The sequence below is a fragment of the Sapajus apella genome, unplaced genomic scaffold (assembly GCF_009761245.1).
Source record: "Sapajus apella isolate SASKATOON/1434 unplaced genomic scaffold, GSC_monkey_1.0 scaffold136, whole genome shotgun sequence".
In the NCBI taxonomy this organism is placed as follows: domain Eukaryota; kingdom Metazoa; phylum Chordata; class Mammalia; order Primates; family Cebidae; genus Sapajus; species Sapajus apella.
This window is the reverse complement of record NW_022437076.1, coordinates 1,038,774-1,051,945: the sequence shown is the minus strand read 5'-3', so window position 1 is coordinate 1,051,945 and position 13,172 is coordinate 1,038,774. Positions and strand designations below refer to the sequence as shown.

At 45.5% G+C, this 13,172-nt stretch overlaps 1 protein-coding gene across 5 annotated transcripts in view; it reads left to right on the top strand.

The window, feature by feature from the left end:
- The window catches only part of VPS53 (VPS53 subunit of GARP complex), a 166,638-nt gene that overhangs the window by 106,755 nt on the left and 46,711 nt on the right, over positions 1-13,172 (top strand). For all 5 annotated transcript variants that reach the window (XM_032263449.1, XM_032263448.1, XM_032263447.1 and 2 more), the window contains 2 exons: positions 7,071-7,313; positions 9,469-9,616. In XM_032263449.1, coding sequence (XP_032119340.1) covers positions 7,071-7,313; positions 9,469-9,616 — 391 coding nt within the window. The remainder of the gene's footprint in view (positions 1-7,070; positions 7,314-9,468; positions 9,617-13,172) is intronic.

Sequence of the window (13,172 nt, the reverse complement as noted above, 5' to 3'; positions counted from 1 at the left end):
ACCACGGTACAGCCGTCAGCATCCGGAAATCCACACTCACACAGTGTTACTGCTTCATCCACGGCCTCCTCCTCATCACTTAACCCCGGTACAGCCGTCAGCATCCGGAAATCCACACTCACACAGTGTTACTGCTTCATCCACGGCCGCCTCCTCATCACGTAACCACGGTACAGCTGTCAGCATCCGGAAATCCACACTCACACAGTGTTACTGCTTCATCCACGGCCACCTCCTCATCACTTAACCCCGGTACAGTGTCAGCATCCGGAAATCCACACTCACACAGTGTTACTGCTTCATCCACGGCCACCTCCTCATCACTTAACCCTGGTACAACCTTCAGCATCTGAAAATCCACACTCACACAGTATTACTGCTTCATCTGTGGTCTCCTGACATTTCACCAGTTGTCCCAATCTTGTTTGTTTGTTTGAATAGCTCTAGGATCACAGGTTGCATTTAGCTGTCATGTCTCTTTGGTCTCCTTCAACCCAGAAGACTAATTCAGTCTTTCTTTGTTTTTCATGACCTTGACATTTTTTAAGAGTATTGGCCAATTACTTTGTAGAATTTCCCTCAGTTTGGGCTTGTTTGATGTTTTCTCATGATTTGTGGTTTATGCAGAAGTGGTCCTGTGTTTTTAGGAATTCATATCATGAGGCACAGAATACCAGTTTGTCCCATAACTTGTGATGTTCTTTTTTTTTTTTTTTTTGACACAGTCTCGCTCTTGCCCAGGCTGGAGTGCAGCAGTGGCGCCATCTCCACTCACTGCAACCTCTGCCTCCCAGGTTCAAGTGATTCTCCTGCCTCAGCCTCCTGAGTTGCTGTTTCGCCACCACACCCAGCTAATTTTTTTATATTTTTAGTAGAGATGGGGTTTTACCGTGTTGACCAGGCTGGTTTCAAACTCCTGACCTCAAGTGATCCATCCACCTCAACCTCCCAAAGTGCTGGGATTACAGGCATGAGCCACTACGACTGGCCAAATGGTGATTTTTCTAACTCCATCATTTCTTCTGCATTTATCAGTTGACATTCTACTTTAAGAAAAGCTTGCACTTCTCCCCCACATATCTAAGTCAGCATGGACTCATGGATTTTTATATTTTATTCGGTAGGTTATAGGCATCACTGTCTCTTTTATTTTTACTTTACTTTGGAATAAGTGTACACCTACAGGAAAATTCCACAAATAATACAGATTTCTCCTGTTCCCTTTACCCAGCTTCCCTAATGTTAACATCTTATGTAGCTGCAGCAGAGCTGTCGGAACTGGCAATTTAACATTGGTATGATACTGTTTAATCATTTGCACACTGTATTTGAATTTTGCCAGTTTTTTTCATTAGTGTCTGCTTTTCCTTCCAGGATTCATCATTATTATTTTAGTGCTCAAATTGTTTCTGACTTGCCAGTGGGAACCTTCAAGATGGCGCTTTATACTTTACCTCTTCAAGATGGCTCTTTATCCTTTTTACATGCTGCTATCATTTTTTTTTTTTTTTTTTTTTTTTTTTTTTTTTTTTTTTTTTTTTTTTGAGGCAGAGTCTCCCTCTGTCACCCAGGCTGATGTGCAATGGCATGATCTCCACTCACTGCAACCTCCGCCTCTGGGGTTCAAGCGATTCTGCTGCTTCAGCCTCCCAAGTAGCTGGGATTACAGGCACCTGCCATCATGCCCGGCTAATTTTTTGTATTTTCTAGTAGGGACAGAGTTTCACCATGTTAGCCAGGCTGGTCTCAACCTCCTGACCTCAGGTGATCCGCCCGCCTCGGCCTCCCAAAGTGTTGGGCTTACTGACGTGAGCCACTATGTCCGGCTGCCACTATCATTTTCTGAGCACCTCCTTTCTTTCTGGCACAACAAACTATACTAGGCTTATCCTGTATGTTCGTATCCCAGCTCTGGAGTCATCCATTTTCCCAGGGATTTCTTGTTCCTTTGGTGGAGAATGATATTTAGAAATCAAGTATGCACATTGCTGCTCGGGGTCATTGCTTCCAGGTCCCCTTGGTGAGAGAGCTGAGAAATATATGTGTGTGTATAAACATACGTGTATACACACATACATCTCTGCCTGTGTGCATACCTGGTTCTTTTTTTTTTTTTTTTGAGACAGAGTCTTGCTGTCACCAGGCACTAGGCTGGAGTGCAGTGGCGCAAGCTCGGCTCACTGCAACCTCCGCCTCCTGGGTTCAAGCAATTCTCCTGCCTCAGCCTCCTGAGTAGCTGGGATTACAGGCACGCGCCACCATGCCCAGCTAATTTTTTTTTTTGTATTTTTAGTAGAGACGGGGTTTCACCATGTTGACCAGGATGGTCTCGATCTCTTGACCTCGTGATCCACCCGCCTCGGCCTCCCAAAGTGCTGGGATTACAGGCTTGAGCCACCATGCCCGGCCTCCAGCTAATTTTTGTATTTTTTAGTAGAGACGAGGTTTCACCATGTTGGCCAGGATGGTCTCGATTTCTTAACCTAGTGATCCGCCCCCCTCAGCCTCCCAAAGTGCTGGGATTACAGGCGTGAGCCACCGCACCCGGCCACCTGTTTCTATATTAGAACCTGTGCATTTTATGCTGATACCTCCAAATCTAATCTAACATTACAGGGTTTATTTTAGCCTCTGCCTTTTAATGTTGGTAACTACCTTCTACACCAGTGAGAAGCATGCTCGGTATATTCACTTCCTTGTTCAATTTGCCTGTGTATAACCACCTCCCAGCTGTGCTCAGGCTACACCTTGGCTCCCCAGCTCTACCGGCCACACCACAGCCACATCCTCAGCCCAACAGAAGGGAAGAGGAAGGGGTGCAAATTAGTGTGAGTACCCTTGAATTAACAAGTTCTAGGGCTGGGCGTGGTTGCTCATGCCTGTAATCCCAGCACTTTGGGAGGCTGAGGCAGGTGGATGGTTTAAGCTCAGGAGTTTGAGACCCGCCTGGATGACGTGACAAAACCCTGTCTCAACAAAAAGAAAAACCCACAAAAAAATAGCCAGGTGTGGTGGCATGCACCTGTAGACCCAGCTACTCAGAAGGCTGAGGTGGGAGGATGGCTGGAGCCTGGGAGGCAGAAGTTGCAGTAAGCTGTGGTTGTGCCACTGCACTCCAGCCTGGGTGACCCTGTCTCCAAAACGAAACAGAAGTGATCTCACTTTCTGGGGATCTTCAGCTGCTTTGGCCTTGCTCACCTGCCTTGCCCTTTTCTGGCTACTGTCTTTCTCTCCTTGTGCGTCACTCTACATTCCAGTTAGAATATTGTTTCTGTGAATGCTGACTGCAGGTCCACCAGAGAAACTGCCTTGGTCATCCAAGGATAAACCTGGTCTGCCATGGTGTGTTTTTTCTTCTCACTTTAGTGCAGTAGTGACATTATAGCCCACTGTAACCTCAAACTCCTGGGCTCAAGTGATCCTCCTACCTCAGCCTCCCAAGTAGCTGGGACTACAAGCACCTACACCATGCTTAACTGATTTGTTTCCTTTTTTTTAAGAGCTAGGGATCTCACTTTGTTGCACTAGTTTCAAATCCCTGGCCTCCTCCTAGCCAGGCATAGTGATACATGCCTATCATCCCAGCTACTTGGGAGGCTGAGGCAGGAGAATTGCTTGAGCCTGGGAGGTTGAGGCTGCAGTCAGCCATGATCATGCTACTACGCTTTGTCCTGGGTAATAAAGCAATACCTTATCTCAAAAAAACAAAAAAATGTGATCAGATTGGATCATCTATTCAAAACTAATGAGCCTTACTCATTCCCATTTGGGTAACATATTCTTTTCTTGTGTGAAGTACTGACTACTGATTTTCTGATGTCTCACGTGGCGTCAAAGCATGCCGATGCAGAGTGAAAGATGGAAGAGAGGGGAGGCTTTCCCAGCTGATTTATTTCTCATCTCTTCCAAAGAACAATGTCAAAAGTAACCAAGTAGACATTCTGTAGACGTTCTACAGAACATAGATCTTTAGAGTTTTTTGGAGTGAAATTTTCTTTATGCTGCGTGATCATAATTAATTTATAATCTTACTCATTGGGTTGGCTCTGAAATAGGAAACAAGTAAGTGAGTGTCTGTCTTCTAGGGAAATAGGTGAGTGATGAAAATAAAAGCACATCAGATGTGGGAGTACAGGCGTGGTGGCTCACGGCTGTCATCCCAGCCCTTTGGGAGGCCGAGGAGGGTGGATCACGAGATCAGGAGTTCAACACCAGCCTGGCCAATATGGTGAAACCCCGCCTCTACTAAAAAAATTTATAAAAATTAACCAGGCGTGGTGGCACATGCCTGTAGTCCCAGCTACTCGGGAAGCTGAGGCAGGAGAATCGCTTCAACCTGGAAGGGGGAGGTTGCAGTGAGCCGAGATCGCACCATTGCACTCCAGCCTGGGCGTGAGTTTCTGAGACTCTGTCTCAAAAACAAACAAAAAGGATGTCGGAGCGCTGATTTGGTTGGCGCCATCGGTTTAGAGATTAGAATCTCTCATAAGAAGACCCCAGGGGACTCTTGCCTTCAGTTCCATGCTCTCCTCCAGTGTGCCAATCTCCATCCCCATCCCCTAGGAACAGAGTGTGGAGGTTGATGAGCTAAGTCCGTATGGAGCACCAGCATGAAGATTTGCTACACACATCAGCATGACTGGGGGCCGGGGCAGCAGCATGCGCTAGCATGCACATCACCCCTCCTCTCAGGAAGAGCACGACACAGGTGATTCTGCCTCCTTCACCTTTTGTGCCAGCTTCAGTTTATAGAGGTGACTGGCTGGAGTGCCATCTCAAGAAGAATGTGGAATCACAAGAAAGATCAGTGGAAAGGGGGCTCCTTGTTGACTGACAGTGCCTGTGTGGCCCACGGTGGGAGAAGATAGGTTATTTCTTGAATATGCGGCATCCTTACACTGTAGAGTGGTAAATAATGTGTCGGTGGGTGGCGGGTAATAGAAGTTGCAGCTGGTGTGAGTGGGACCTGGCCTGAGGTTGAAGGGGGAGTAGACGGGTGGCAGGAGAGCGTGTTGGCTCAGCCATCATGTAGGCACAGGCCCGGTGACCGGGGTGGGTGAGCAGGGGAGCCATTGTGAGGAACGGAGAGGTGGGAGATTAAGTGGAAAGGTGGGGCAAGAGAGGTGAGGAATGAGGGTGGTGGCTGTGAAGCTTTCCAAGGTCAGCTGACGAGATCCTTCCTGCCCTCTGACTGTCACCACAGACCTAGCCTAGCCTGAAGTTCCTTGAGGGCAGAGTGGATGCACCTGGATATCATCAACTTTCGGTACCAAAAGCACTTGAGTAAAATGGCAGTTTTCTCCTATTCCTGCTAATTAATGGTATATGTGGTTCTTGTCTTTTTCTTTCTGACCATTTTATAAATACATTTTAAAACACAGCTGGATTAATATAGCCTTAAACAGCAACCTAAAAAGATGCAACATGTCAGGAGAGGTGGGAACCCTTCCCATTCTTCACACAGCACAGCTGTGCAGCCAGCAGTTACTGCAGCTCTGCTGGATTCTCACTAGTGATGGCGCAATATGCCAGACAATTTCAGGGATGTTTCAATGGGCAATGGGAGAAAAATCGCAATTCTCTTCCCCATGTGGCTGGAGGCAAGTCTGGAGCTGCTTATGCCCTCTTTTTTTTTTTTTTTTTTTCCCAGAAAGAATCTTGCTCTGTCGCCTAGGCTGGAGTTCGGTGATGTGATCTCGGCTCAGTGCAACCTCTGCCTCTCAGGTTCAAGTGATTCTCCTGCCTCAGCCTTCCAAGTAGCTGGCGCCTGCCACCACACCCAGCTAATTTTTGTATTTTTAGTAGAGCTGGGGTTTTACCATGTTGGTCAGGCTAGTCTCGAGCTCCTGGCCTCAAGTGATCCACCTGCCTTGGCCTCCCAAAGTGCTGGGATTACAGGTGTGAGCTACCACGCTCTGCCTATACCCTTTGTTTTCCTAAGATTTTTTTACACTTTTGATTCTGGAAGCTCTAAGAAAAAACTACATTGAAGGAGAAGGAGAAGGAAACCATTAGTATATATTTTACAGTTTCTCTTTGTTTAGGCATCTATCTGTTGGACAGATTTAGGTCCATCATGTCTAAATATCTGCTGACATCATAATTTTTTGTGTTTTAGGAAGTAGAGTGCTTAGAGGCATGGAGCTTGGAGCCAGGCTGCTTAGTTTTGAATCCTGGCTCTCCTGTTTTCTTGCTCTTTTAACGTGGACAAGGTACTCTGCCTTTCTGTACTCAGCTCTTTGAAAATGAGGATAGTAATAATACATGCTATGTAAGTTTATTGTAAAAAGTAACTGAGCTGGGCATGGTGGCTTACACCTGTAATCCAAGCACTTTGGGAGGCCAAGGCAGATGGATCACTTGAGGTCAGGAGTTTGAGACCTGCCTGTCCAAACATGACGAAACCCCATCTCTACTAAAAATAAAAAAAATTAGCTGGGCGTTGTGGCGTGCACCTATAGTCCCGGCTACTTGGGAGGCCGAGGCAAGAGAATCTCTTGAACCCTGGAGGCAGAGGTTGCAGTGAGCTGAGATTGCACTGCTACACTCCAGCCTGGGCCGACAGAGCAAGACACTGTCTCAAAACAAAAAAAATGAAGTGAGATGATGCTTAAGCATGGACGTGATACCTGGTGCATCCTAAGTGTTGAGAAGATGATCACTGTCACTATTGAGGGTTTTGTTTGTGGAAAGGGGAAACAGTACTGCTATGGTGGTAGGGTCTGTATTCCTACTTGAGTGTTGGGGTCCAGGCTCAGCTCTGTACTAGATTCTAGGCCTTAATTTTCTCATCTTTTAGAGGGACCAGTAATGCCCTGTCTTACTTAGATCAAATGTAAAAATGAAATGCCTTGAGAAGTGCAAAGCAACACAGAGATGCTACATTGTATTACTGCTGTTATAGTAGGAGTGGCGGTGGTAGTTAATGATGATATTCATTAAAATTGATCCAATTTTAATTTTAAAGCAGCAGGAATGATTACTTGTGGTGGTAGTTTATGTACATTACCAACAAACACATTTGCTTTTTCTTGAAGTAAGATAACGTTTTAGTTTTTTTTCCCTCCTAGGAACCTCGGAGAGCTGATAGATCGGTTTGTGGCTGATTTCAAAGCCCAGGGGCCCCCTAAGCCCAACACTGATGAAGGGGGTGCTGTGCTCCCCAGCTGTGCCGACCTCTTTGTCTATTACAAGAAGTGCATGGTGCAGTGCTCCCAGCTCAGCACTGGGGAGCCAATGATCGCCCTGACCACCATTTTCCAGAAGTACCTCCGAGAATATGCCTGGAAAATCCTCTCTGGCAACCTGCCCAAGTGAGTCGTGTTCATCATAGTCTGAATGGTGAAGTGAGATGCAAATATACCTAAATATGGGAATCTTTAAGGAAATCCACTCCGAAGTTGTTTACTGAACCCCTGAGAGTGTCAAGGAAGAAAGCACTCTTACTGAGTTCCCGAGGGTCTGAAGGGATTTCCTCTCTGACGTTCCACAGCTGATGAAAATCGTGAGAGGGAATGTCCACACTGGCTGCCCATGTGGGCCAACCTTGCCCCGGTGGACAAAGGGGAACCAGTCCCATTGTACATGTATTTAATTTCCGTGGATTCAACTATAGATACTTGGCACACACAGAAAAAGTGAGGTTGTGGTGCAAATAACTGTTAAAAAGCATAAGTGGTTTCACTGAAGCCTCCTTGGGTGAGATTATGCCCCAGAGTGAGGGTGGGGGGAATGAACCTGCTCTTTTCTCGTTCTAGTAGGCTCCAAGTCCCTCTTGTGGTACGCACTTCTTGCCATGCTGGACAGAGCCTAGTGTTTCAAGATAGAGTAGGATTGTGGGGTGGCTGGTGCATAGCTTCTGGTTATGGTGACTGTTGTGTCATTCTGGGGCTTAGAATATTGTCGTATTGCTTACTATTGAAATAAGTGGATCATTCAACTAGGATTTTAGAGATGTTTTGATTATATGATAGGTTTCACTGTAATAGAATGTGACTTAAATTGATGCTTCTGAATTTCGTATTTGTAAATTACCCCCATGGCTAAATTTAACAATTCTGGAATTAGTTTCTGTCATGATCACTAAAATGTGTCACATATGGGAGTTTCATGTTACTTGAAAGAGAATAAAATCTCGTGCTGTACAGGAGATGTGAAGTGACAGGTATGTTTTACTGGTGAGAACTTCTTTGACTATGACAAAAATCATTTTAAAATTTTAATAACTTTTGTTCTGATTATCAAGATAACACAAGTTCATCATAGCTTACAAAACATAGAAAAGCATGAAGAAAAAAACAAAAATTGGCCAGGTAATCCCAGCCTTTTGGGAGGCTGAGGCAGGAGGATGACTTGACTTCAGGAGTTTGAGACGAGCCTGGTCAACGTGACGAAACCTTGTTTCCACTAAAAATGCAAAAATCAGCTGGGCTGTGGTGGCGCGTGCCTCTGAACCCAGCTACTCAGAAGGCTGAGGCAGGAGAATCGCTTGAACCCAGGAGGTAGAGGTTGCAGCGAGCTGAGATCGCACCACTGCCCTCCAGCCTGGGCATTGCAGGGAGACTTGTCTATAGAAAAAAAAATTATATATAAACTCACTACCCAGAGAAGACTTAACTTTCTGGTATATGTTTTTCCATTCCTGATAGATACGTAAGGTGTGTGGTCTGCTGCTCTTGTTTGCTTGTTTGGCGCAATTGGACTGCGCTGCTCGTAGCTTTGTTCCCTGCTGCTACTGTTTTTAACATCATCCTGGGAGCATTTCCCACATCTCAACAGGAAGAAAATGGCATACTCAGCTGGGATTTTGTCAGTACAGAGACTGTTCACAAAAGTGAGGGCAGGTGAAAGGAACCCCCAGAGGATTCTGAAGCATCCAGATATGAGTGGGTAGTTATTACTACCATAGAACTCACTGAGGAGCCGGGGCTGCCCCAAAAACCCATAGTCACAGAAGGATGTGAGATGGGTTTTGGCCTCTTTAGACATTAGGGCCTTGGGCAGGAAGCACATCTTTTAATTCGCTTATGTACTCCTCCACAAGCACACATAAGTTCCGGTGCAGACTTTTCTTAACTGAAAGAGTCAAGGTGGGCAAACAGCTTTTGTGCTCCAGATGGTCCTGAGTCAGTTCTGCATATCAGGAGGTTCCAAGCTAAAGAGAGGGGCAACTGAGCAGCCTTCCCTTTGAATATTAGACCATCTTAGTTAATATGACTAACAACTGGCTGATGGTTAACTAAGGTCAACTAAAATAGGAATCATCTCTTCCTCCTTCTGATGGTGAGAGAGTCTAAACAGATGATAGTCAAGGTAAGGTCAGTAGGAAAAGAACTCATTGTATGTGGATTGATTTGGGCTGTGTCCAGCCTTTACTTCCCCCTTTTCTTTGTCTTAAAATATGCAGTTTCCAGTTCAGGAAACAAATTAGAAATTCCAGGCTGACTAGTTCCTGTTCCTTTTTCTCAGAACCACAACCAGCAGTGGAGGGCTAACCATCAGCAGCCTCCTCAAGGAAAAGGAGGGCTCAGAAGTAGCCAAGTTCACTCTGGAGGAGCTCTGCCTCATCTGCAGCATCCTGAGCACAGCAGAGTATTGTCTGGCCACTACTCAGCAGGTGAGCTGTCCTGGCTGCCCACTCACCCCTCCTTTCCCTGAACTCTCTGGGCTGAGGAGCTCAGTGAATAAGAAGATAAGCCCTGACAAGGCCACAGACAACCGTGGGTCAGACCAGTTGGCCTGCCACAGAGAAAAGTTCACTGTCCAGCCGTGTCTGCCCAGGCAGCTGCCTTACAGAAGGGCCTTGTGAAAAGGAGACTGGGCAAAAAAATATGGCTGGTCTCCTCCTTGGAGTTGTGTGAGCTGCTCAAAGGGCATGACCTGTTAAAAGTAGGTCAGTAGCACCATCTCCCTATGAGAAAAGCAGTAACAGACTTTTCTGTAGGAGGACCCAGCCTTTGGTGAGGATGAGTCACAGCCAGTTGTTCCATGCCCAGAAGTGTTACTAACCTAAGCAGAAGCCTTTGGGCTTTTATATGTCTTCTGAAATTTACATAGCATTTTCAGTCTGCCTAAACAAACAACCATTGTTTGAGATGCTGACGTTCGGGAACTGGGAGGCAGGAAAGGGTGATGCCTCTCCTGCAGCCCCCAAATGGCAGTAGTTCAGCAAAGTGATTTAGCAGAAGGAAGACCCAGAAGAACTTTTTATTCAGCCTTAACCACGGGATTAGAAATTCCTTTTCACATTTAGTCTGGGATTCCCCTAAGGCCAAGAGAAAGAAAATAATTTGGGAACGTTCTGCTCTTCACCCCGCTTTGTGTTTATTATTTACTGATGTCTAGATCACAGGAAGACATCATACATAGTAGTTCAGACAGTACAGTGGGGAGTTCCTTGGAGCCAGAGCAAAAATACTGCAGGTCAAACAGGAAGTGTGTCCACAAACTCTCCTGAGTTGTGCATCAGCCAGCCAGAGGCAGGGGTAGCTGCACCCTCTGCCTGGGGCCCTGGTCATGTTGAGTTGCGCAGGTGATCACCTGCCAAGGTTTGGCCTTGGAGCCTGAGAACAATCCGTTGAGCTCCGAGCCACTCCCAGGGTGAGATGGCATTGTCTGTAAGGACCTCCAAAGCAGGGACTCCAGAGTTCTTGCATGATATACACTGTTTAACTATTATGTGTGTATGCAGAAAGAAATACATACATGTAAATATGCAGTTTTGAAGGTAAAAATAACCATAGTATAAATAAAAATGATCGCTCATAATCCCATTATCCTCAAATAATCATATTAGCAATTTGGGGTATTTTTTCAATCGGTTTTCATAGACATACTTTTGTACGTTGTAATCTTAATTCATTGTTGTATCCTTTTATTGTTAGTGTTGTACGTAGCATGAGCATTTCTCCTGTCATTACTGTTGTTAGAATGACATCAGTAATCAATATAACTATCATTATAGTGTCCTCATGACCATTATTGTTTATGCTGCCTCAGATTTCACTTTTATAGATAATCCTGGCAGGGCACAGTGGGTCACGCCTGTAATCCTAGCATTGTGAGAGGCCAGGGCTGAAGGCTTGCTTGGAGCCAAGAGTCCAAGACCAGCCTGGGCAACAGACCGAGACCTGGTCTTTACAAATGTTTAAAAATAAGTTGAGTGTGGTGGCACATGCCTGTGGTCTCAGCTGCTTGAGAAGGTGAGGTGGGAGGATTGCTTGAACCTGGGAGGTCAAAGCTGCAGTGAGCCGTGATCACACCACTGCACTCCAGCCTGGGTGACAGAGTGAGACCCTGTCTCTAATTAAAAAAAAAAAAAAAGATAATCCTTACAAAGAGTGAGCCATGATCACAGGACTGCACTCCAGCCTGGCTGACAGAGTGAGACCCTGTCTCTAATTGAAAAAAAAAAAGAAAAGATAATCCTTATAAAGAATGTCTTTCTGAATATAGCATCTTAAATGTTTTGCATTAGTTTTCTAGAACAGACTCTTAGAAGTTCTAGAAATAAGTTGAAGACCATTTTGATGACTGATGATACAAGTAGCCAATTATTTTTTATTTAGTGAAAATTGTTTTTATTGATTACAAAAGTACTACAATCTTAGCATCTATTTTGTGATCTCTAAATACAATTTTCCACTAAAAGAAACCAGAGATTCCTGGAGAGACGACTATTTCCAGGTCAAGGACAGGAAATATACAAGATGAACCTAGAACATCCTGTTATACAAAAAGCAAGAAGAATATCAGACTGTTATGGTGTCATCTCACAAGGACCCAGGGATATACAGTGGGCTGAAATGTCTCCCTGACCCCAAAGTATATCCAAGTCCTAGACCTTGGGACCTGTAAATGTGCTCTTGTCTTTGTGAATGTAATTAAGTATCTCAAGATGAGATCGTCCTGGATTAAGGGTTGTAGGGGGGCTTATCCAATGACTGTTGTCCTTAGGAGCGAGAGATTTAACACACAGAGACACAGGGAAGGAGGCCACGTGAAGCAGGCAGAGGCTGGAGTCTTGCTTCTACAAGCCAAGGAACATCAAGGATTGCTGGCAAGCATCCGAAGCTAGAACAGAGGTGTGGAACAGTTTCTTCCTCAGAACCTCCAGAAGAGGCAGGGCACAGTGGCTCACGCCTATCATCCCAGCTCTTTGGGAGGCCAAGGGGGAGTGGATCACTTGAGATCAGGAGTTTGAGACCAGCCTGGCCAACATGGCAAAATCCTGTCTCTACTAAAAGAATATGAAAATTAACTGAGTGTGGTAGTGCACACCTTTAGTCCCAGCTACTCAGGAAGCTGAGGCAGGAGAAGCACTTGAGCAGAGGTGAAAGTTGCAGTGAGCCAAGATGGCACCATTGCACTCCAGCCTGGGCAACAAAGTGAGATACTGTGTCTTAAAACAACAAACCAGCTAACCTTGCCAACACCTTGATGTTGGACTTCTGGCCTCCAGAATTTTGAGAAAATGTTTTGGTTCTTTTTAGCCACCAAGTTTGTGATGATTTGTTACAGAAGCCCTGGGAAGCTAATGTAGGCGCCAACCTCAGTGTGCTGCACTGGCCAAAAATGGGACAAACAAGCTGAATGGGGAGCTCAACCTGTAATCCCAGCACTGTGGGGGTCGAGGAGGACAGATCATGAGGTCAGGAGTTTGAGTGAGATCAGCCTGGCCAATATGGTGAAACCGGTCTCTACTAAAAATACAAAGTGTAGCTGAGGTGGGAGAATCACTTGAACCCGAAAGATGGAGGTTGCAGTGAGCCAAGATTGTACCAGTCAACTCCAGCCTGGGTGACAGAGTGAGACGTGGTCTCAAAAAAAAAGATGGCACACATAAACATCAGTGTATATAAGTGAGAGTGTTAGCAATAGTGTATAGAAAACACCAGTGTATGGAAAACACTAGTGTATATCAGTGAGAGTGTTAGCTACAGTGTATGGAAAACATCAGTGTGTGTCAGTGAGAGTGTTAGCTGCAGTGTGTTGAAAGCACCAGTGTGTGTCAGTGAGAGTGTTAGCTACAGTGTATGTAAAACATCAGTGTGTATCAGTGAGAGTGTTAGCTGCAGTGTGTTGAAAGCACCAGTGTGTATCAGTGAGAGTGTTAGCTACAGTGTTTGGAAAACACCAGTGTGTATCAGTGAGAGTGTTAGCTACAGTGTATG